A 26,041-nucleotide genomic window follows, 5' to 3' on the forward strand; every position below is an offset into this window, starting at 1 on the left:
CTGCCTCTTGCTTTTTGGGCAGAACTGAGCATAAGATTATCGCTGCAAACCAGACTCGATCCTTCTAGTGTGTGTAAGATTCCAGGTTGACTGCTTTACAGCTCACACTGCCATCCCGTGTCTGAGCACACGCCTCACTCCAGCTTTGGGCTGCTGAGCACTAGGCACTGGGTGTCCTATACACACCCCTTATCCCCAACTGTGCTTTACTCCATGGCTTCTCTTCCTGGGAGTGAGCTGGGTAGGCTTGTCATTGATAGATATTGATAGCACTTCCCAAAAGAACTGTAATCATTGTCAATTCCACTGGCAAGGGATGACTTGAGAGGGCCATTTTCCCCATGGGGGACCCTAGTTTTGCAGCACTCAGGCTGATGGGGCCTGATAAAAATGGATAAAAATGCTAGCCCATTAGGAGCTCACATAAAACCCTAAAAAGCATCAAGAATGATATTTAAACCAACACATACAAAAGTTACCTTGGGAATAAGGGTTATTTACAAGAGCTCATCCCTGACCTCTTATGTTTGTAGACAAGAGGATTATGTTTATTCTATTCTTGTAGGCAGCTGACTAAACTCAAAAACTTAAAAGTTAAAATGAAACTCTAATTATAAAGAGTTTTTAAAAAATTTATCACAATTATAAATCTAAAATGGATCCCTCCTCCTATACTACATTCTATATTAAGAAAATCCAACCTAGGACTGGGGTTGGGGCTCAGTGGCAGAGTGCTTGCCTGGCACACATCAGGCACTGGGTTCAATCCTCTGCACCATATAAAAATAAATAAAATAAAGGTATTGTGTCTGTCTACAACTAAATATTTTTTAAAAAATTCCACCTGAAACAAAGGGAAAAATTCAATAATAAAATCAGTACAAAAGCTATTAATGTAATGATAGTAAAAACATGTTAGTGTTGTATAATGGCATTAAACTGTATAAAATGACCTGGTTGGGTGGGGTAGAGTAGGGCGGAGGCACCCCAATGACTCAGGTGTATATAAAACAAAGTCAGAATGGTTCTGAAACTCTTGTCTATCAAAGACAACTAGAAAGCATGTTAGGTTTATTAGTTCATTGCCACAAGGGAGACAGTTTGCTAAGGGGAACATATCTCCTAAAGAAAGTGTCAGAAGAACTTACAAGATCTGGTCTTGTGTTTGGTGATTATGTGGGCAGGGATGTGGGGTTCAAGGATTGGGTGCTGCCAAGAGCAGGTACAATCCAGTGAGTGTTCTGCTGAGAACATTCAGTGCAGTTGCTCATGTTCAGCACAACAGCCCAGGTCAGCGGCTGGTGCCAGGCCAACTCTGGCTTGCCAGGAGCTGCTTTCTCTTCCTCCTGCTGAAGGTGATTTGACAGCTGTTAACTTCCATCAGATGTCCTACCTGTCAGACCTCACCCCCTACCTCTGCTGGTTCAACTGGCATTTAGAGGGAAGGGAAACAGGCCAGATTGGGACATACGCTGGAGGTCAGTATTAGTTTGCTGGAGCAAACTACCCTAACAAAGCACCCTAGCCTGGGTGGCTTAAACAATAGTAATTTATTTTCTTATAGCTCTGGAGGCTCGAAGTCCAAGACCAAGGTATTAGCAGGGTTGGTTCCTTCCAGGGACCACTAAGGATCTGTTCCAGGTCTCTGTCCCAGGCTGGCATATGACCACCTTCTCCCTGCTTCTCCATACTGTCCTCCCTTTCAGGTGTCCGTGTTCAAATTTTCCCTTCTTATAAGATAGCATATTAAAAGAGGTACATTTTGAGGTGCTGGGGCTAGAACTTCTATATTTCAGTTTCAGAGGAGGAACACAATTTTCTCTAAAAGAGGGTCTACAAGAAAAGCTAATCCAAATAGAACAGGGCATTGTGTTTTCTGAAATCTCTTTTTCTTTTCCAAATGCCATGGAAGTCCAGAGAACACAGGACAGGTGGACACCATCTTCCAGCCCCCCAGCTTGCCCTCTACTGGGCTTGTAAGCAGGCCCTGTGGTTTTTGGCACCTCATTAGCAATGTGACGGTCTCATAGCAATGTGATGGTCAAGGCTGTCTTTGGAAGAAAATGAAGAGCAGTCACCCACTAATGACCAAAGCAACTGTGGGTCAGTAGTTTGCAGTTAGCCAGAGTTACCCATTTATTTCCAGTGGTTTTAAAATTTCTTCTTCAACGTGACACAGTGTCAAGATCCATCTTTGGTCTGTATGTGGACAATGGACACCACAGCCAGTGAGGAGCATCACAGCCCAGTGAGGGGACAGGTCTGGAACTGGGAACTTCCCATGGCACCTCTACAGGTAGAGACCTCCTGATGCAGGTGAACTTCAGCTCTGCCCAAGGTCCCACTCAGCACCAGAGATGGGGTGCCCTGCTATAGCTGCACAGCCCTCTGAAATGGGTGGGACCTGCCAAGATGCCAATCAAGCTGCTGACTACAAGACATCACATCACAAGGCAAGACTCCATCCCTGAAACCTTATCCCTGCCTTTGATGTGCCCCTTAAATAAACCACAGGAGCCACCTTCTAGCTGTCTAGCTCCAGCTCCTGTGTGGACTGGACCTATCAAGGCTCCATCTTTTTGAAACTGTCTTTCCAACTTTGTCTTTTGTTCTTTAATAATTACTCTAGATTTCTATTTCTTAGATAGTGGATACCCTTCTTGGCAGGAAGAAGGGCCCCCTAACAAGGCACGGGCCACCTCCCCTTAAAGGAGAACTGTGATTATAAGGAGACTGCTGTATACCTGAAAGGGCCTCCCCAGCAAAAGTTTCCCATTTCAGTTCCCAAAGCCCCAGATTTTCCGAGGGCATATAACTATTTCTGAGGAGGCTTCATGGGAAGGAAAGTAATCTAACTAGTTAGGAGTGACATTTGGGGCATTTGGGACTGTGCAGTAAGTAGTTTTTGTTTTGCTGCCATGAAGAAAGTCAGCCTGAGGACAAAACCAATACAGAGGAAATAGAACTGAGAAAACTAAAGAGAAAGGGAGTTAAGAGTCCTGATCAAACTACCTGAAGCCCACCCACCAGTCAGAATTATTGTGTTATTAAGTAAGTTTATTGTGTTATTAAGTAAGTTTACTTTATGGTGAATAAATTATCTCAAGCTAGGTTTCTTGTTCCTTGCAACTAAAATATCTGGAAAGATTTATCAGTCTTTGAAATGCCACTGGTGTTCTTCCAAATATGTACCAATTACTGTATCATGACATAAATTAATGAAAAAGTTGAGGGATATTGATAAAAATGCACCGTAGATTTTAGAAAAACCAAAGAGGCTAACAAAATGGGGAAAACTGATCTCTGTGGGTTCTCAGTGATTTCAAATTTTAATATCATCCAAACCTTCACCAAGCCAACTGGGTCTGAATAGGAAAATGTTTATTCAGTGATATACATGCAGCTAGACTGAGAAAATAATGATAAGAGCAGAACAGAATGAAAGCTTGAAGTTTTTAAGAGGATACCACAGGAAAACTTAATGCAAATACAAGAAATGATCATAAAGGGGGTCTACTACTTCTTGGATAATTGATTTTTCCATCTCTTATTTCTTTTGGCCCTAGTCAGCTTTCCATTGCTATAATGAACTGCCTGAGATTATAAACTCATAAAGAGAAGAGGTTTATTTTGGCTCACAGATTTGAAGGTTCCAGTCCATGATCTATTGGCCCCATTGCTTTAGGCCTGTGGTGAAGCAGTACATCATAGTAGGAGCATCTTGTGGTGTAAAACTGAAGGGGAGGAAAGGACTGGGGTTTTACAGGCCCCCTAAGGATCTTCCACTCGACCCTGACTCTTAACAGTTCTAATGCCATCACTCTGAGGACCAAGAGTTTAATATGTGGACCTTTGGGGGATACCTACCCCAAACATAGCAGCCTCCAAGTGTCTCACATTTGGGTTCACCCAAATAAAAAGGCCAAATTATTATTTTCAATACTTACTCTGATTATGCTTCCAATGATCAGAAAGCCTCTCAGCAAGTCTCATCTCAAAGTTTCCTACCACCTCCCAATAACCCTGAGCTGGGGATACTTGAACCTTTGCAGACATTCCAGATCCAAACTATAGCAACTCAGTTTTAAGGGGCCTAGTTGAGGGGGGGGACTGAGTGATACGAATTCAGGAAAATGCCCTTACGGAGGGAAAGTTTCAAGTATGTGTTTTTGTTTCTAAGAATGAACAGGACAGTTTGCCCCAGAAACTATATTAGTATAACATGTACAACAAGGGGAGGATCCAACCCAGTGTTCAGAAGCAGCCGCTAAAGGAGGAGCTCCATGCTGACAAGGGAGAGGCCTTCTGAAGAAGCAGAGTCAAGTAGCCAGTGTGGAGGGAAGATGAGCAGCCACGTGTCAGGGGTGCAAGAGAGCGCTTAGGAGGAACAAGCCACCTGCAACGAGAAAGAAGAGGGACTAAAAGGGAAACAACTTGGTATTCACTTGAGTACTTCACACAAATATGAGCATGAATGCTGGACTGCACATTCTACCAAAGATTCCTTTCAAGGTTGGTTGGGGACAGGAAGCTCGGTTTCAGTCCCCTGCTCCTGGCGACTCTGTTCTTGTTCCCAGGCTGCTGTGACAGAGAAGATACTGGGCCTTAATCTCATAGACATCTTTCAAAGTCATAACACATCTCAGGTGGGAAAAAAATTCCAAGATGGAGCTATCTTTTTTTTTTTTTTAATCTTAGTATTTGGTAGTCGCTTAAGTTACTCTTTAGCTTTCTACAACTACTCCAATCTTCTTATTTATTTATTTATTTTTAAAAATTATAGGTGGATACAGTATCTTTATTTTTATTTGGTGCTGAGGATTGAAACCAGTACCTCACACATGCTAGGCAAGTGCTCTATCTCTGAGCCACAACCCCAGCCCTACAACTACTCCAATCTTCTCTAAACACTGCACTTTGACATCATGTGACTTCCCAAGACAAATCAGGGATTAAGTGGAAAATCTTATGAGATTAAAGGACACAGAAAGTCGAAGAAACATGATGAAAAGGATATAGGTTTCGTTTTTCATTTGCAGATGAGCAAACTGTCACACAGATTGTGAGTTTAGGTCATTTGCTTACTTGCTGTGTCTTGGGAAAATCAAGGGTGAGGCTTATTACCCTGTGACCTGAGTTTTCTTTTCCAAAAAGTTTGGAAATTATGTAGAATGCAAAGTCACCAAAAGTCCACATACAAATAAAAATGATTTCCTTATTGGCCTCCCTAAGAAAATTAGACAAATCTAAGAGATATTTTAGATGGACGGAATTTTAATATTAAAATCAGCTTATAAGGTGAATAGAGTTTGAAAGGAAGAGCTAGCATTTCCACATCTGACTCAGGAAAGGCATGGATTAGACACAGCAGATCTGTGCTCTCACACAGTTCAAACAAAACCTCTCCTCTCCCCTCAAGGGTGGGTTTGGGGACATAAGGTGACAAACACTGAAGCAATGGCAATGCCAAAAATAACACAAAGGGTGGATTAATGAAATGAGGATTATTATTTAACAGACTCAATATACCACAAGAATTGTTGCACTCTCACCTCAGGCTTGAGAAAAAAGAGCAGAGGGAGATTAAAGACAATTGTTAGATGAGATGGATGTTGGAGTCCTGTCCATGACACAAGGTTCCAAGTAGAGATTTTTTTTTTTAAAGTGAGCAGCACATTTACTAGTTCTTTGGTATTTTTTTCTTGCATTCATTTTTGTAAAATGTTAGTATTTAAGAGTTTATAGATTTTTTTCATTGAAGTATTAAAGCTATTCTTAGGTTCTTCATTTATTCCTGGTTTGTAGAGATAAGACTCTTAGGCAAAATATATATATATATATTCTAGCTTCAGAAAGCAGCATGTGAAACTCCTTTCAATAAGCTCCAGAAGGCAGTGGACCATGTCTGTCTCTTTCTTCTACTGTATATTTTATAGAATGAAAAATGCTTGGTGATCCTGTATCAACCAGCATTCTCCAGAAGAATGGAGAATGGAAGGTATATGTAATTACAAGGACATCTATCAGGCTGGCTTACACAGTCAGAGGCTGGATAGGTCAGAGAGCCCCACAAAGGCTGTCTACAGGCTTGAGAGCTGGGAAGATCAGCAGTTGCTCAGTCCAGGAAGCTAGAAGCTGGGCAGGGTTGTAGCTCAGTGGCAGAGCACTTGCCTAGTCTATGTGAGGCACAGAGTTCGATCCTCAGCACCACATACAAGTAAATAAATAAAACAAAGGTATTGTGTCCATCTACAACTTAAAAGAAGAAGAAGAAGAAGAAGAAGAAGAAGAAGAAGAAGAAGAAGAAGAAGAAGAAGCTGCTGCTGCTGCTGCTACTAGAAGCCTTAGAACCAGAAGGACCAATAATGCAACCCCAGTCCAAGGCTGAAGACATGAAGTCCTCTGGAGATTCCAAGTCCACATTCAGAAGCTAAAGAATCTGGTCTAATATTTGCAGGTGATGGCAGTACCCATTCAAGAAGACTCAAATAGGTGCATGTGCAAACTTTCCACTTCTGCTTTTTGTTCCATGCGGATCCCCAGCATATTGGACAATATGGCCCACATTCAGGCAGGTCTTTCCCCTCTTGCAGATCCTTGTACCAACTGTCTCTGCAAACACCCTCGCAGACACACTAGAGGTGTGCTTTACCAGTTCTTTAGGTATTGCTCAATCCAGTCAGGTCGACAACCAGGATTAACCTCACATCCATCCTATTCAACACATCTCCAATCAAAGTTACAGCTTTCTCTGGATCCAATAGACTGTTTCCGTCAATTCTTCTAGGCCTCCCAAATGACTTTTTATTCTTTTCTCTTTTTAGTTATCAAAACCATCATTGTGTTCTCAGAACTCTACTTTCATAAAATCTGATTCCCCTCTTTACATTCCATTAGTCTCAATACCAATTTAAAATCTGAAAATTAGCTAGTCACAATAGTACATGCCTATAATTCCTGTGGCTTGGGAGGCTGAGGCAGGAGGATCACAAGTTCAAAGCTAGTCTCAGCAATTTAGAAAAGCCCTACACAACTTGGTAAGACCCTGTCTTAAAATAAAAAATAAAAAGGGATGAGGATGTTAAGTGCCCCTGAGTTAATCCTTGGTACAAAAAAAAAAAAATCTGCAAACCACTCTCTTCTGCCTATACTTCCCATTCTTCCCATTATCCCCCCAAAATCCCAGACACCACAGGGTTAATTAACCTAGGGGGATATCGAGATGAACACACTGTGAGGAGAATAATTTTCATTCTTCCTCAGAATAATGGCAGAGGGCAACTTCCCTAGGTATGGACAAAAGGAAGAGACCAAGTAAGCCAAGATGTCACTCATAGAAAAAAAATGTCAGTTTCTAATCACCACTGACAACCCTCATATTTTATTACTATTACTTGTAGATACACTCATGAAAATTGGCATTATGGATGAACAGATAAAGAAAATGTGGTATATATACACAATAGAATATTACTCAGCATTAAGAGAAAAAAATCATGGCATTTGCAGGTAAATGGATGGAGTTGAAGAATATAATGCTAAGTGAAGGAAGCCAATCCCAAAACCAAATGCCGAATGTTTTCTCTGATATAAGGATGCTGATTCACAATGGGAAGGTGGGGGGGGTGGAGCATGGGAAGAATGGAGGAACTTTAGATAGGGCAAAAGGGAGGGAGAGGAAGACAGGGAGTTGGGGTTAGAAAAGACGGTGGAATGAGATGGACATCATTACCCTAAGTACATGTATGAAGACACGAATGGTGTGACTCTACTTTGTGTACAACCAGAGACATGAAAAATTGTGCTATATATGTGTACTATGAATTGAATTGCATTCTGCTGTTGTACATAACAAATTAGAATAAATAAAACACAAAAAGAGAGTCAATGTGCCTTCATAAAGGGTAGTGTGGAAGCATATGCAGAATACCTTACCCATGCACAAGCTTAGTGTAAGAGGAACTCCTGGTAGCAGAAGAAAAGGAGGGCAGACAATCTCCACGGCTTGCAGAAAACAGGTAGAGCTAACTATAACTAATCATAAGGCCCTTAACAACCACAACACATGTTGTTCCAGAAAGACCTGTTACTAATGTGATCAAATATGAACTCCTTATTCTAGCACTCGACTTGACATCAAAATATCAAACCAGTCCCCTGAGATAGGACTTCTTACTCATTAACATGAGTCCTCAAGGGTGATCTCCCTCTAATCCAGATTTACACCTGGAATTACCTCTCCTGGACTCTCTCCTACCTACCTATATCCAAGGCCCATTTAAGCCCTACCTCCCAGGTGAAGACTTACATGTATGAAGGTCTCATTACCTCCCCACTTCTCTGACCTCCCCTGGCAGATACGGTCTTAATTCTCACCTGGCTCTTAATATACACATACACCACTTTTAGACATTTTCTTTGTATCTTCATGTCCCAGATAAAAATCACTAGTTCCTTAATTTCAAGTTCTAAGGTTGTAATTAGGTATAAGTCTAATGGCACCTACTTCACGACAGATGGTGAATATCAGCATTTCCTGATTACTGAGCCACTATCAGATGCTTGAGTTGGTAGAATGAAAAATGTCTCAGTTCTAGTGATGGTTAGTAGAAACTAGCACTTGTTTAAAGACTTCAAAGTGAGCATTCTCTGAGTAATAAACTCCGTCAGTCAGACACTTTATAGCTCCAAAGTAATGGGTCTGCTGGAAGAAATTCCAGACTCAGTACCTGGATTTCCAGAAGCTGCCATATATATATTTTTTGTTTTTGGAATTTAACTTGAGAAGCCTAAGGGAGCTAGAACATTCACAAGACCTCTTTCTTAAAGGAAGGTAATCACATGAACAGTACTTTATATTCCACTTACATTGTCAAGTAGTCTTTGAACAACCTTGAGAGGTAGAGTGGTAAGTTATTAAAGACCAAGGGGCAGAGAAGATTAACTTTTTTCCACTCACTCTCAATTAAGGAACATCACATATTTTCTATTTCTTCTTGGATACCTGGACACTGATCATAGGATTTTATAATACCTGAGAACTCGGTCTCCAGAATGCCTAGACCTAACCAAAAAAAAAAAAGCTGAAAACTTCCTCCCTGGCATTCTGTAACCTCTCCAAAGCCCTTGTTCTCTCCTGGGCACCCAGTCTTTTACATCAGCCAAGTCCAGAGGTCTCAAGGGTCCCAAACCACCACCTTCACATGCCATGCATAATTAACGCTGCCAACCAGAAAATTACCTAAAAGCATGCGTGCCCTTATGCTACAGTTAGTAAACCAAGACCACTCAGGTTTTTCCAGTGCACAGCACTTTAGGATCCGCGAGGAGGCCTTCATTGGCTGGGTCATTTGGTGCTTTCCTGACAGCCCGGGACGCGGGATGGAAAGTCGCCCCTACGAGGGGAGGCCTCCACCACGACAGCTTCCTTTCCTCCTTCCTAATCCTCAGGCGGGCGTTTCCCCGCGCAGCGGCCTGGAGCGGGTGGAACCGCTTTTCCTTGCTCCACGTACCGGGCACAAGGACTGCAGTTTAAGCAAAGGGGACAGAGAGTCGTGGCTCTCAGGACTCCAGGGCTGCGTAGTGTTTCCTCTCAGGGACCTGCAGTCCTGCGAGGTCTTCCTTCGAAAGATGTCTTCGTCGTGACATTACGTAAACCAGTTCCAACTTGGAAAGTTAACAAGAAAGAAGAGAGAGAGAGAGGAGAGAGGGGGGGGGAGAGAGAGAGGGAGAGAGAAAAGAGAGAAAGAAAGAAGGAAAGAAAGAAGGAAGGAGGGAGGGAGGGATGGAGGAAGGAAAGAAGAAAAGAAAAGAAAGAAAAAAGAAAAAGAAATCCCTACACGGGAGCCACACCGGCTTTCCCTGGCCGCCCAGCGGCCGCACACTCTCTTCTCGCTTCAGCCGGCCGGAAGTGGGAAGAGGCCGCCGGCGCGCAGGGGGCGAAACTTGGTCTCCCGGCAACGGCCTCGGCGATTGGCCAGACCGTCTGCTGCCACAGCCAATGGCCAGGCGCTTTGCCAACGCTCGGCACCGCGACTGCGGCTTCGCGGGAGATTCAAATCGGCGGTGCTACTAGCTTTCGTTGTCTGTGGTCCAGCAGCCGGCCTGCGTCCTCTCGCCATGGATAACCCGGAAAATGTCTTTCAGTGAGTGTCCGGCTAGTGGGGTGTGGGCGCCGCGAGCACATGTTCCCCGACTCTGCGCCCCTGAGGGGGCTGGGACAGTTAGGGCTCTGGCCCTCCGCCCCTGGGCCCTCGGCACGGACCTGCCTGTGTTCCTGGTCTGGGCCCCCCTCGCCTTAAGGCTGCGGGCCACTTCCGAGTCACCGAGTAGAGGGTGGTCCCACTGAGACCCTGGCGACTCGAGATCTGCGGCCATGCGGACCGTTTAGGGGCATTGCGGCAGCTTGGGAGGCCCTTGGAGGTCTTGCTGTTCCTTAAGGGAACCTATCCGTGGGCTTGGGGCGCCGCTGTGGGAGGAGAGTGTCCAGTCCACCAAAACCCCGCCCTGCGTGTCTTAAGTCACTCATTTAAAAATTATACGACAGAGGGAGAGAATATACAATAGCTCTCTTACTCATAATCCTACTGCTCTTTTAAAAAGTCTTTAGTACACAGCACTTAAACTGATCTATTCCGTCCCGCCAACGGTTGACAAGTTCCCATGGCCTGTGTGACTTGCCCAGCCGGTGATTAAAAAAAAAATTTTGATACGGTTAAATCATATGTGGCAGAAGTAAAACGGGTTAGTTTTACCAGATATTTGGGGATCACAAGACCGAAGTTGTCAATATACTCAAAATAAAAATCTTTTAAGACTTTTTCTTTGGAAGTCCTATCCCTCTACCCCCATTTTTAAAGGGAAATCTGTATTTCAGCCCTTATTTTGACTTTCTAAAGACTAATTTGCTCTAATGAACGGGTTGATTTATTATTAGTGTATTTAAGCCATTTTCCTGGAGAATGTGGTTGGTGTGAACATGAATTACTTTGGGCATTACACATTTTGGAGGAAGAGTCCTGGCATTATAGGCATTTGTTCCTCTGTTATGAGGCATGAGAAAGATTCAAATTTACAAATAATCATTTTTAAGGTTTAAAAATAGATAATATATTTGTATGGTTTTAGAAAGATTTGGAAAGTATTCACTGACAATTCCTGTACCTGTCTACTCTCACCCTATCATATATATCCTTTGTTTATTTATTTATTAGTTTTTTTCAAGCGATTCTTCTTAGACATATAAATACTTAACGTTATTAAAGTGTATATATATGTATGTATATGTATGTGTCTGTATGTGTACATTTCCTGCCTTCATCTCACATGAAATGTAGCAGAGCAATTCCATTCTTTTTTTGCCTAAGATATCCTTGGAGATTTCTATCAATACATAGCACTCGTTTTTTAAAAATTTTTTAGACAACTGTTTAATATTGCGTATACCATAATTGATCCAAAAATCCTCAGTGACAGACACTTGGGTTGTTGACAATATCTTGCTGTTACAAACAGTGTTGTAGTTTAAAAAAAAATGTACATATGGCAATGGTATTTTGCATATACCCAGATGTATCAGTTTTCTAGATTCCTGAAAGTGTTTTTCCTGGATGAAGAGCAAATCCATCTGAGATATTGGTAAGATACCTACAAGCAAGATTTGAGTGTGCTTGCTTCCATTTCTTACCTGTATACTTTTGTTGTGTTTAAAATTTTTGTTTTGCAAAATCTATTGATTAAGTTGTATCTTATTGACAGTGAATTTCTCTTATGAGAGAGGTTTAACATCTTTTCAAGTTTAAGAGCCATTTGTATTTCTTTGTGAAATGCTTTTTAATCCCTTTGCTCATTTAAAAAATTGGGTTTATAACTTTGCTTCTCAATTTTTAGAAGTCCTTTTGTTTTTCCAGTTTATCATTTCTCTTTTGACTTGGAAAGTTTTAAAAAATTTTGTTTATTTGACATGTAGAAGCATTTCATTACTATATAGTTGAACTTTTCTGGCTTTTCCTATCATGGCTTCTGGATTTTTAGTCTTAAGACACAATGATTTCATTTGTCTGTGGAGGTGATAGCTAGAATAAAGTATAGTTTAAGATTCTCTACTTTCTGAGGGTCCTTAATTGAGTGTGTGGAATAAATTGACAATAAATAGATTAATAAGGGGAAAGGTATACAGATTTTATCCTGTGCAGGACCCTGGGAGCATCAAAATAAAAAACAGAAGGGAAATGAGGAGTTAAGGTGGACTTAGAGAAAATCAATCTGTTTACCTTGCTAATATGAATTCATGCAAGTTTTTCTTAGAATAGTTTTTCAGAGCCATTTCTGCCTGCAATTCTCTGACTATCCACCTTGAAATATGCCAAAGAAGTATTTTGAGGTGGGTGTTCTTGTCTCTTACCAAAGTATTGCTTTAAAATCCCTTTTTCAAAAAAAAATCTAATGATTTCTCAGATAGCAAACCTAGGAGACCTTCTCATCTTGACTCATACCCAGAACACAGTCCCATCAGGAAGTCCTTTCCTCGCCCTAAGAGAGGTGCCAGATTCCCCACATGTAGTCCAACTCACCACCAGTCACCAGGGTGTTTCAGTAGCTTCCTATCCCTACCATCTTCACATGGAGGAAGGAAGACTTTTAAAATGCAAATTAGAACTTCCCCAGCTTATCACACTAAAGCCACACTGGCTCACTTTCTGTTCCTGGAAGAGGCTGGTTCCTGAAGTTCTCTCAGCCTTGACCGTTTTCTCCCAAGATAGCTCTGTGGCTTTCTGGTGGTATCCCGTCAGTGCCCTCAGAGGCAGGCCTTCCCTGACCACCCTTCCTGAAAATAGTAACTCTTACCCCTTCTATTTGGTTTGTTTTTTCTTCTTGGTACTTAATGTAACCTGACACTATTTGATTTCTTTTTGCTTGTTTGCCCCATGAGCACCTGAACTGCCACAAGAGTTTTGCTTTGCTTGGTTGATTTTTTTTTTTTTTTTTTTAAAGATGTGTTTGGGTATTTGGAAGTCAGGGAAACAGTTCTATGGGAATTCTAGTGACTGATTCATGAAAACTGCCAATCACCTTTTCTTCCTCAGGAACTTTGTGTTACATTGGGGCCCAGGAAATGAACTCTATCTAGAGTGTCCAGTTGTGGAATCTTGTTTATCCACCTGCTGGCAAGCCCTTATTGGATCTTATTCCAACTCAGTCTCCGCTGTACTCCTGGAAAGCAAGAGAAGGGATCTGAGCAGGGTCTAGCTTATATCCCACTGTTAGGAGAAGGGGCAGCAAGTTTCCAGGCACTGACCCTCAGGGTGGTTAACAACCCTGGGGACCAGGGACAGAAGCAGGAGACCCTGGGATAGAGCTAGGGATGAATTTTCCTCTGGAAAAATACTGACTGTTTTGAGTTTTTTGGCCACCTCTGAGAGCTCTTTTAAATTTTATATAGCTTTTATGTTGGTATTTAAGGTTTCTATTTTAAGGTATATAAATCACCTATATATTATATTATATAATATAATACAATATATAGATATATGATAAATATCTAATATAAACATAATATATGATATAAATCATATATAATTAAATATTTTGCTCTTATAAATTATCCATAATTTTCATGTGCATTCTTTTATTTGTTCTAGAATGTTTGAAGCCCATATGCAGAGCTACAAAGGAAATGACCCACTTGGTGAATGGGAAAGGTTAGTATTTGGATTTGAGGGGTAGGGGCATTGTTTTTGTTTTTTCCTTTAAACCAACTATATGTTGTACTATGGAAAATTAACATTATCCATATTTTTCTAGCTATATGCAGTGGGTAGAAGAGAATTTTCCTGATAATAAAGACTACTTGATAATGCTACTAGAACATTTAATGAAGGAATTTTTAGTTACGAAGAGATACCACAATGACCCAAGATTCATCAATTATTGTTTAAAATTTGTGAGTATACTTTCATATCGATAATCAAATCTGTAATCATGTTGAACTTTTGTTTTTTGACCTATATTTTAAGATCTTTTAGACTGCCTTTTATTTTAATTTCTTGTTTCCAGTCATAACTTTTTAAAAGTTGGATTACTAGAGATGTGTATAGCCTTGGCTCTGTATAGTGAATCATTGATTCAGTTTTTAAATTCTCCTTTATTTCAAGTTTGTACATGTTCCAACATGGAATAGAAACCAAAAAAGTAAAAGAGGGTTTGTTGGGTAGGAAACGTGATGAGCAGGAAACTCCCAGGTGCCAGGAGAGCTCCAGGGAGGAAACAGTGGGGAGCGTTCTGGCTCTCAGAAACTACACTTAGTACTAAGGGGAGAATGAAGGCTCAGGCCTAAAGATTGCATCTCTTCGACCTGGAAGTTAAAGGCTTGGAGATATAAAAAATCACGAGTGGAGTGGATAAGGCAAACATGAATTCGTTCACTGAATTACAGAGTACTGTTTGGAGGCACCTGTGGACCTTGAGCAAGCTCAGAGCAAGACACAAGTAATACTTCATGTGATGGGTTTTTATAGACTTACTATCTAAGGAAAAGTAGTTTGGGTAATTTTGGGGATATTGAATATCAAGGAAAGGAATGATCCTAACTTAGGCTGTGACCAGAGAACCATACACACCTTCGCCTACATAGTATATCCTCAAGCCTCCACAAATATAGAAAGGTGGAGGGCCAGCTAGATTCTGGGCTGACCCAGATTAGCAGTTCTGTTTTTTTGTTTTTTAATTTATTTTGGTATTTATATATTTTTAAAATTTTTAGTTGACACATAATAATTGTTCACATTTATGGGATACAGTATCCATCACCTCATATATTTATCATTTCTTTGTGTTGGGAACATTCATTCATAAATGCCAGTTTGGCTCTGTCTCCTGCATGCACCCCTCTATTTTGAAATATTATTTGCCAACCATAGTTACCCTACTATGCTCTAAAACATTAGAAATTATTCTTCTTATCCAACTGCACCCCTCTTAACATCTTTTTTTTTTAATATTTATTTTTTAGTTATTGGTGGACACAATGTCTTTATTTTACTTTATGTAGTGCTGAGGATGGAGCCCAGGGCCTCACACATGCTAGGCAAGCGCTCTACCTCTGAGCCACAGCCCCAGCCCAGCTCTTAACATCTTTCCTCCACCCTTGCCTCATTGTTATTCTGTGCTTTTCTTCTGGGTTCCTGTAGGCTGAATACAACAGTGACCCACATCAGTTTTTTGAGTTTCTGTACAACCCGGGGATTGGAATCCAGTCATCTCCTCTGTACATTTCCTGGGCAGGGCATCTGGAAGCCCAGGGGGAGTTGCAGCAGGCCAGTGCTGTGTTTCGGAGAGGAATTCAAAACCAGGCTGAACCTCAAGAGCTCTTGCAACAGCAATACAGGTAGCTTCTACGTACAGCTCCTCCTAGCATTTCCTACTTGGAGAGGAAATGTTTGCTTTTACATTGTATTGTTATCTATTTTATGGGGAAACCTTGTAGAAAATTTGGTCACTACAGAGTAAAGAAAAGAAACTGCTCAGAAATGTTACCGTTACCTACTTTCCATAATTATTACATTTGATCATGTTTTTTCTGTGCTAAAGACTTTTATAGGAGATTCGAATTAGCTAAATAGTTTATCCCAATTATTACTATAAGTTCTCCAAAAGATTATTTCTTACAGAATCTTAGTAGATGATCTCACCTATGAAATTAAAAGTAATTCTTCAGTATCACCTAATTTTCAGTCTTTCCCCATCATGTAAAATGGTTTTGCTACCATTAGTTTGTTTGAATTAAGAGCAAAACAAGGTCTAGCATTTGGTTGTGGATCTCTTCTCTTTTTAGTATGCACTCTTGCTTGCATTACTCACCAATGTCAGGCTTAGGAATTGCATATAATTCCACAGAGTTGATGTGTAAAAATGCTGTGAAGTGGCCCGTTTGAGATGTCCTCACAGAGCATGGGCAGTAATGGATCTAGATACCTTTTGAATAAGTGGTCTAAGCTTTGTATTTTCACTTCTTTCTCCCAAATATTAATATTCATTTTGTTCCAAATGGGTAAAATAACCAAAGTAGGAGTCCAAACACTATTATAACATTTACAGACTTGAGGAATTTTTTTAATATATGTACATCAAATATGAAAATATTCCTAGCATTTTGTCTGACTATATTACTTCAACCTTGGTCTTTATTAACATATAGTAAGCTGTTACCTTTAATTTCTACTTTAATACAGTATATATTAGACTGTAAACTTAAAATCTATACTAATGCCTTTTCTATCATTTAGGTTATTTCAGACACGTCTCACTGAAACCCATTTGCCAGCTCAAGGTAAAATAATACTTTCTGCAGCGTCAGATTGTTGGTAATTTAGTTGCTAATTTTTGCTGATTTCTTTTCCCTTTAAAAAGCAAATCCTTCTAGTATTTAACAAAAACCAAACTATACTGTCTCAGGTAATGGGGAAGACACTTTGGTAATAATGCACTTTAAAGGAGACAAATCTACTTGATGATTTCACTCTATTTTGGGGATTTAAAAAACAAAATCAAAAAGAGATACTCTGAACTCCATCTGTTCTGAATTGAATCAAATGTATTTGATGGCAATTTTAGGAAACATGGCAGGGCTTTATTTCCCTTAGAAATAAATACCACATTTCAGCAATTTGCATTGACTATCCTATCCTTATTAAATAACCAGTTTTACAGTTATTTGGAGTACTTCTTGAACATTTTGATTTGGTCAGAAATTGTCTCTAAAATACTTACTTACAAAATATTTTAGTTCCATTTTCTGAGGCAGTGTGATTGAATTGATTTATTTCTTGTGCTGCTTACTGAAAGATCAAGGGGATGTATTGTGTGATAATTTTGGTTACTGTGATTTTTCTCTTATTTCTCCTTATTTTATCCTGTTTTCCCTTATAGCTAGGCCCTCAGAACCTCTGCATAATGCTTTAATTTTAAACCAAATGATACCATCAAAATCAAGTCAAGGAAAGAACTCAGCCTCTATCTCTAAGAATCAGGTAATGGTGACTATTATAGGTTGTACAGAAACTAGGAGTGGTATTGAACGGTCCTCCTGGCTCCTTTCTGTATCCACCTTGGCATCTCTTTTCTTTAACCTTGTTTCCTGTGACTTAACATCCATGTCAGCTGCCCGTTCCCATGTCAGCTTTCTGGGCCCGTGGCCATCTAACCTAAATTTATACTCAACTCACAAATATAACTTGTTATGGGACCTAAGGGCCCCCTCCATAAACCTCTCCTGTTCACTTCCTCCCCAGCAGTTTTTCTCCTACCAAGATCCTCTTCCTCCTTGTTCTGCTTCCCTCTTTCATAGGCCCAGGATCCCTACCTTGATTCATACCCAACTGGAGCCAGTTTAAAAACCCAGAGCTTCAGCTGTTGGCATCCACAACCTCAGTAATACCAGAAGAAATTTTTAATGGATTTTTTATAAAGGTTTATGGGCTCTTTTTGTTGCAAAAATTATACTACCAATGATGATGCAAACTAAAGCTTTAGCTATTAACTGAAATTTTACCAAGAACATGTAGAAATCTACTGGAGATTAAGAAGCCTTTCTACTCATGTATTGTCATATTGATTTATGAGGTAATTCGTGTGAAGTTTTCTTTTTAGTAAGTTAATGCTTCTGTTTGTTTTCTGTATTTTAGGGTTCAGAAGTGTCTGGAGCAATACCTTCAGCTTGTGATAAAGAGTCAAATATGCAAGTACAATCATTGCATAGTTTTATTACTTAGTTTCCTTCCAGAATTATTTCCATACACTGTTGTAAGTGATGTGTTTTCCCCTATAGGGAACAAAGGGTGATCGTGATTTCTAAATCAGAGTGCTCTGTGCCCTCATCTTCAGGAGCCAGAGCTGATGTTCAACAGGTCGTTATGTATTGGAAGGAAAAACTTATTCATGGAGAATCAGAATTTTCCTTTGAAGAACTGAGAGCCCAGAAATACAATCAACGGAGGAAGCATGAACAATGGGGTATTTGGTCTTATAGTCTTATATTTTGAGTTGTTTTTATGTCAGTTAAAATAATGAGTAATTACATTTTTGGTCAAATAATTGACTATGCTGAAAGACTTCAAAAAATGTCTCTAGCTCGTCCTGTCAGAAGCCTAGCGGTCTCTGTTAAACACCAGCGTAGCAGCTATGTTTGTTCAAGACTTGTATTCACGTATTGACAGCCGAGCCCATGGCTGAACCAGCCCTGAGCTAGATATTCATGCCAGTGTCACCTTAGCCTTAGTGAAATAGTATTTTAAATGTTTTCAATATTATCTGTATGGAGTTGAACTTCTGTATACAGTTATTCTAAAGCTGTAAGTCATTTGTACTGTGAAAGGAACTGAAGTTCAGAAGAGATTTTCCAAGTTCTGTACCTACTACAAACAAAACATACTGAAGGAGACCCCTGATCAAAGTGTTGTCTTAGGGGTTAGGGTTAGGGTTAGTCATAGAGACTGCAGAGTAGACTGAGATTTGCTCCCTACAGGGAACAGGGTGTGCCTTAATACCAGCGTTTGCACTTGGCTCTTGCTATAACCATGTGGAAGATGGACCCTTGCTCCACTCGGGACTTTTATACTGTCTATAGTGTTGGACCATATGCACTCCGTGAGCCTTTTTTTTTTTTGCTCATTATTTTTCATATTTGGTCAACAACAAAAAGTCAGTCAGTATTCTTGGAGGATCCATTTTGAGTTATGCCTGGATAATTTTTTCCTTCACATGCCACAGCCTGAAAGTGTCCAGCCAGAGTCTACTTTGTCTCATGAGCCAATTTTGGGCTGTGTGACTGACAGCATGCTTGATGCCCCAGCTCTTTTACTTTTACTTCCTAGAGAATCGTATCTTTTTTAAAAACTAAAATGATCAATTATTTTCAAATGATTAGCACAACCCCAATTGTTTTATGAGAAGCATTTAATAAGATACTGTGCTATTACCAGATAGACTTGATCATCATAAATTTTTGTAACTTATACTCTGAATTTAATAGTTACTGTGCTAAGGGCATATAAAGATTGTAAATATGGAAAAGACTAAAAAATGTTGCCATCTTAAAATAGGACTTGCCATCTTAAAATTGGACTTTATCCATTTGTTATGTATTCCTCTGATGAACTGAATTTAAGCTTTGCATATAAACCTTTTTTTTTTCCCTTAAGTAAATGAAGACAGACATTATATGAAAAAGAAAGAAGCAAATGCTTTTGAAGAGCAGCTATTAAAGCAGAAAATGGATGAGCTTCATAAGAAGTTGCATCAAGTGGTGGAGCTGTCCCAGGAGGACCTGCCCAGTGTCCAGGAAAAGCCTAAGGTACAGACATGCTCTGACCTGGGCGTCCTGTGCCCAGCGGTGGGGATTGTTGGCTCTCTAGGCCCTGTTTTAGAGTTAATTCTAGCTAGTAACTTTCCAAAATTTAAAATTGTGTGATTCAGAAAGACATTCAAATGAAGAATGAACAAAGGAATTTAGAGAATAGAGGGCTGATGTTTCATGTATGTGTGTGTCCATGCTTATATATTCACACATTAGCACTTAGCGTCCTTTTTCTGGCTTTCATACAATGACTATAGACTTCCAATAATTTGTCATCTAGACATATTTCTGTTTGCCATTGTCTTGTGTGGGAAGAAGAAATAGGGATGAATATTACAGCCACATATTTTCTTGAAATTATTTATGAATGGGAGAGATTGGGAATAATTTAAGCTATATTACATTTGCTTAATCTTCCACATTGTATATGTCTGTCTATGACATAGGATACTTTAAAGGTATAGCTTATTTAAATGCATGTTTTTAAAATGATAGAAAATTCATGACTGCAATGATTTTTTTTTAATATTGAATGAAAGGTGTGTGTGTGTGTTATATATATATATATACACAAAATCTATGCCAGAACATTCACTAGATATAAGTATGTATACCCAACTATGGGGAGCCACTCTGAATGATTTGCACCTTCCATCCTGGAGCCGAGAGGCTTTGACCAGTCACTACATCTTATAGTGACCTGGACATTGCCCCGGTCCAGGAAGTTGAGGGCGTGCCTTCAGATGTAGGTGTGTTGCTCCATGGCCCCTTGGGTTGAATTACACTCATCTGTCTCTTGTAACCCTGCCCCTTCTGGCCTTTTTTGGATGGAACTTTCTAAGAATAAGGGTCTCCCCCAATAAAAGCCCACTTCTGAATGTGCTTGCTCTCTCTCGCCAGCCTCTGGTGACTTTCTCTTGCTCCCCCATTTGGGGAGCCTGAGGCCGAGAGCAGAAAAGCCGTGTCCTGAAGCTTGTTTAAAGGTAAAGTGTGTGTCTGTGTTTTATTTGATGTCCCTGGAAATTCACACAAGTGACCTTAATTTCAGCTGCCCACACGGGTCGGGGGAAGACTCAAACATACATGAATATCCACGAATGTTCTTATTCAGTGCTAATTGCTGAAGTTTATCTTTTTTCTAGATATATGCTATGCATGAGCACACATAAAAATGAACACAGCTGAATTTTCCATATAAATAAGACTTATTTTCTGCTTTTTCTACAAACATATCTTATAGATCTTTCAATATTACTGCACAGAGACCCAGTTTACCCACTGCAGCATGGTCTTCTGTCATACTTACAGCAGGGCAGGTACCAACATCATACAGAGACTGTTACAAACATGATACAAGATTGTTTCTCTAGAAAAGATGGAAGTACAACTGTTGCCTTTGAAGTTTGTGCACCTAAAATACTGTCCTCTAAAAAATTTCATTTTACCTCATATCAATAGTATATAAAATTAGTTGTTTCTCACATACACTTTGATAATGTTAGTTATCCTAAGTATTTTCAACCACCTGTTTCTTTAATTACAAGTGGTACTGGACATTTTTAATTGATTTAGTGGCTTTTTGTCTTCTTTTTTCTTTAAATTGACCATAAAACCAGGTGTGGTGGTACACATCTAAAATCCCAGTGATTCCAGAGACAGAGACAGGAGGATCACAAGTTCAAGGCTGACCTCAGCAACTTAGGGAGACTCTGTCTCAAAATAAAAAGGGCTGGGGGTATGACTCAGTGGTTAAGCACCCATGGGTTCAATCCCTGGTACCAATCAAATAAATTGACTTTGATGGATTTGTCTATTTTTCTATTGGGTTTTTTCATTTTTAATGTTTATTTCAATTTTTATATAACTTGTTTTTTCCCTTGATAGATATAAGCAATTGTTAAAATAATTGTCACATTGTTTTGTTTTTATGTATTTTCTTGCTACTTATCAGTCATCTATCCCCAAATTCTGAAGAAACTTAAAATATTCATTAATCACATCCAATACATCAGATGTACTCCCATTCCCTTTTCTTGGCCAGATGTCTCCCAGAGCCTCTGAGGAGTGGTTCTTCCTGCTTCTCTCTGGTGGTATATCCCTGATTCACATGCCATTGCTTTTCCTTAAGGTCCCCATTTTAAAGGTACACAATCTCTCATAACTTTTTTAAAAAGCATGTATTGGGTTAAGTTTTTGAGATCTCTTGCTTGTCTAATGGTGTCTTTGTTCTACCCTCACACTGGTTGATGATTTGACTAGAACTGTTCTAGGAAGGAAATCATTTTCCCTCAAGTCATTTTGGATTTTATGCAGTACTAGAGATTGAACCCAGGGTTACTTTACCACTGAGCTATAGTATCAGTGCATTTTCTGTTGGTTTGCTTTTGATCTTGGAACAGGGTCTGTTAAGCTGTCCAGGCTGGCCTTGACCTGGCAATCCTCTTGCCTCAGCCTCCCTTAGAGTTTTCAAAGGCATTGCCCATTGCCTTTTGGCTTCTACCATTGGTGTTGGAAAGTCCTGGATCATTCTGACTCTCGGTTTTACAAGTATAATCCCTGTTGTTCTTGGGAATCGTGTTGTAACAAAACAAATGTGATGCACAGCTCTGTCCCTCCATCATACTCAGTACCCTAAGGGTCTGGTCCTCCAGGTCCCTTTATAGGATTTTCCTGTGTAGAGGTGGCATGAAGATGTACTTTCCAAAATGAATTGCCAGTTGTCCATAAATCATTTATTGACCAGCTCGGCCCCTTTATTCGAAATATCTTTATCACATACTAAGTTTTTATATTACAAAATCCATTTCTAATATTTGTTTTAGTCACTATCTCTCTTCTTTATACATATATATATATATATATATATATATATATATTTACTCTTTTATTGATTTTTTTTAAATACATGACTGCAGAATGCATTACAATTCTTATTACACATATAGAATACAATTTTTCTTATCTTTGTATATAGAGTATGTTCACGCCAATTCATGCCTTTATATATGTACCTTTTTTTGCATTACAGTTCTTATTACACATATATACCACAATTTTTCATAAATGTTTATATATAAAGTATGTTGACACCCAATTCGTGTCTTCATACATGTACTTTGGATAATGATGTCCATCATATTCCACCTTCCTTGCTAATCCCCTGCCCCCTCCCTTTCTCCAATTGCCAAAAAATCAAATGAGGAGGCTGACTTATAGTGGGGTAGGGAAGGGGAGCATGGGAGGATTAGGTGAATTCTGGATAGAGAAGAGGAGTGAGAGTATATCTCTTCTTGATCTTTCCATATTGTATATATGCTATAGCTTTCCTATTTTGCTATCTGGTAGAGAAAGTCTCTGATTATTCTTTTTAAAATATTTTCTTCAGAACTGAATATTGGTCAAGTATCTCTGAAATCTGGAAAGCTCCCAAATCTGAAACTTTTTTAGTGTCATGTCCCATTCTCAGAAAGTTGTGGATCTGAGAGCATTTCAGATTGCAAATTTTTGAATAAGGGATACATGCTTAACTAGTCTATGAAAATATTCCCAAAATCTGAAAAATTTTGAAACCTGACACATTTCTAATTCCAAGCAGATTATATAAGCAATATGTAAGTAAACCTATATTACAATTATTTTTTTTTCTGTTCTTCTATTTATTTTTTATTTTTATTTTTTATTATTAGTTGTTCATAACATTACATAGTTCTTGACATATCATATTTTGTACATTTGATTCAAGTGGATTATGAACTCCCATTTTTACCCCGTATACAGATTGCAGAATCTCATTGGTTACACATCCACGTTTTTACATATTGCCATACTAGTGTCTGTTGTATTCTGTTGCCTTTCCTATCCTCTACTATCCCCCCTCCCCTCCCATCTTCTCTCTCTACCCCATCTACTGTAATTCATTTCTCTTCCTTGTTTTTTTTTTACCCTTTCCCCTCACTTCCTCTTATATGTAATTTTGTATAGCAATGAGGGTCTCCTTCCATTTCCATGCAATTTCCCTTCTCTATCCCTTTCCCTCCTACCTCTCATCCCTGTTTAATATTAATCTTCTTCTCATGCTCTTCCTCCCTGCTCTGTTCTTATTTGCTCTCCTTATATCAAAGAAGACATTTGGTATTTGTTTCTTAGGGATTGGCTAGCTTCACTTAGCATAATCTGCTCTAATGCCATCCATTTCCCTGCAAATGCCATGCTTTTATCATTTTTTAGTGCAGAGTAATACTCCATTGTGTATAAATGCCACATTTTTTTTTATCCATTCATCTATTGAAGGACATCTAGGTTGGTTCCACAGTCTAGCTATTGTGAATTGTGCTGCTATGAACATTGATGTAGCAGTATCCCTATAATGCGCTCTTTTAAGGTCTTTAGGGAATATGTAGATTGGAGCTTACTTTTTCTTCTATCAGACACAGAGTCTCTGATTTGATATCAAGCTCCTTGATCCCTTTTGAGTTAACTTTTGTGCATGGCGAGAGAAAGGGATTCAGTTTCATTTTGTTGCATATGGATTTCCAATTTTCCCAGCATTTGTTGAAGATGCTATTCTTCCTCCATTGCATGCTTTTAGCCCCTTTGTCAAATATAAGATAGTTGTCATTTTGTGGATTGGTCTCTGTGTCCTCTATTCTGTACCATTGGTCCACCCGCCTGTTTTGGTACCAGTACCATGCTGTTTTTGTTACTATTGCTCTGTAGTATAGTTTGAAGTCTGGTATCGCTATACCGCCTGATTCACTCTTCCTGCTTAGAATTGCTTTTGCTGTTCTGGGTCTTTTATTTTTCCATATGAATTTCATGATTGCTTTGACTATTTCTACAAGAAATGCTGTTGGGATTTTGATTGGCATTGCATTAAACCTATAGAGAACTTTGGGTAATATCGCCATTTTGATGATGTTAGTTCTGCTTATCCATGAACAGGATATATTTTTTCATCTTCTAAGATCTTCTTCTGTTTCTCTATTTAGGGTTCTGTAGTTTTCATTGTATAAATCTTTCACCTCTTTTGTTAGGTTGATTCCCAAGTATTTTATTTTTTTTGAGGATATTGTGAATGGGGTGGTTGTCCTCTTTTCCATTTCAGAAGATTTGTCGCTGATATACAGGAATACCTTTGATTTATGTATGTTGATTTTATATCCTGCCACTTTGCTGAATTCATTTATTAACTCTAGTAGTTTCTTTGTAGACCCTTTTGGGTCTGCTAGGTATAGAATCATGTCAACCGCAAATAGTGATAATTTAAGTTCTTCTTTTCCTATTTTTATGCCTTTAATTTCTTTCGTCTGTCTAATTGCTCTGGCCAGTATTTTGATAACTATGTTGAACAGAAGTGGTGAGAGAGGGCATCCCTGTCTTGTTCCAGATTTTAGAGAATGCCTTCAATTTTTCTCCGGTCAGAATGATGCTAGCCTGAGGCTTAGCATAGATAGCTTTTATAATATTGAAGTATGTTCCTGTTATCCCTAGTTTTTCTAGTGTTTTGAACATAAAGGGATGCTGTACTTTATCGAATGCTTTTTCTGCATCTATCGAGATGTTCATATGGTTTTTATCTTTAAGTCTGTTGATGTGGTGAAAAACATTTATTGATTTCCATATATTGAACCAGCCTTGCATCCCAGGGATGAATCTTACTTGATCATGATGCACGATCTTTTTGATATGTTTTTGTATCCGATTTGCCATAATTTTATTGAGGATTTTTGCATCTAGGTTCATTAGATATTGGTCTGTAGTTTTCTTTCTTTGAAGTGTCTTTATCTGGTTTAGGAATCAGGGTGATGTTGGCCTCATAGAATGAATTTGGAAGTTCTCCCTCTTTTTCTATTTCCTGAAATAGCTTGAAAAGTATTGGTATTAGTTCTTCTTTAAAGGTTTTGTAAAACTCTGCTGTATACCCATCTGGTTCTGGGCTTTTCTTAGTTGGTAGTCTTTTGATGGCTTCTTGAACAGAAGTGGTGAGAGAGGGCATCCCTGTCTTCCTCAATTGATATTGGTCTGTTTAGGTTGTGTATATCCCCCGGACTCAATCTGGGCAGATCATATGACTTAAGAAATTTATCGATGCCTTCACTATCTTCTATTTTATTGGAGTATAAGGATTCAAAATAATTTCTAATTATCTTCTGTATTTCTGTAGTGTCTGTTGTGATATTGCCTTTTTCATCCCGTATGCTAGTAATCTGAGTTCTCTCTCTTCTTCTCTTCGTTAGCATGGCTAAGGGTCTGTCGATCTGATTTATTTTTTCAAAGAACCAACTTTTAGTTTTATCAATTTTTTCAATTGTTTCTTTTGTTTCAGTTTCATTGATTTCAGCTCTGATTTTAATTATTTCTTGCCTTCTACTACTTTTGCTGTTGTTTTGCTCTTCTTTTTCTAGGGTTTTGAGATGAAGTGCGAGATCATTTATTTGTTGTTTTTTTCTTTTTTTAAGGAATGAACTCCAAGCAATGAATTTTCCTCTTAGAACTGCTTTCATTGTGTCCCATAGATTATGTTGTGTCTGTTGGGATAGAGGGAGTAAGAAGGAGAAAAACAAATAACAAGGAAAGAAAGAGAAAAAAGAGAGAGGGAAAAAGAAAATAAGAGAAAAAAAATAAAAGGGGGGAGGGAGGTGGGGCATATGGAATTCCTCTATATTATATTATTCTGGTGACTCAGTTTTT

At 39.1% G+C, this 26,041-nt stretch overlaps 1 protein-coding gene and 1 long non-coding RNA gene across 3 annotated transcripts; one reads left to right on the forward strand and one right to left on the reverse strand.

Moving 5' to 3' along the window:
* Nucleotides 1-4,194: 4,194 nt before the first annotated feature.
* Nucleotides 4,195-10,022, reverse strand: LOC144369091 (uncharacterized). 2 transcript variants are annotated; one of them, XR_013428545.1, is made up of 2 exons: nucleotides 9,513-10,022; nucleotides 4,195-4,396 (listed from the first exon to the last, which is right to left on the reverse strand). It is a non-coding gene; the product is annotated as an uncharacterized LOC144369091 (long non-coding RNA). The 2 variants fall into 2 exon arrangements; XR_013428546.1 differs by having other exon boundaries at nucleotides 9,242-10,022.
* Nucleotides 10,023-10,029: 7 nt separating this feature from the next.
* LOC144369090 (mitotic checkpoint serine/threonine-protein kinase BUB1-like) lies at nucleotides 10,030-20,818 on the forward strand. Its single transcript, XM_078028142.1, has 9 exons — nucleotides 10,030-10,145; nucleotides 13,641-13,700; nucleotides 13,804-13,942; nucleotides 15,189-15,385; nucleotides 16,284-16,327; nucleotides 16,927-17,027; nucleotides 17,682-17,734; nucleotides 17,825-18,009; nucleotides 19,197-20,818. The coding sequence occupies exons 1-9, from the start codon at nucleotides 10,120-10,122 to the stop codon at nucleotides 19,463-19,465; spliced, it is 1,074 nt and encodes a 357-aa protein (XP_077884268.1). The 5' UTR covers nucleotides 10,030-10,119; the 3' UTR covers nucleotides 19,466-20,818.
* Nucleotides 20,819-26,041: the final 5,223 nt, after the last annotated feature.

The sequence above is a fragment of the Ictidomys tridecemlineatus genome, chromosome 12 (assembly GCF_052094955.1).
Source record: "Ictidomys tridecemlineatus isolate mIctTri1 chromosome 12, mIctTri1.hap1, whole genome shotgun sequence".
Lineage (NCBI taxonomy): Eukaryota > Metazoa > Chordata > Mammalia > Rodentia > Sciuridae > Ictidomys > Ictidomys tridecemlineatus.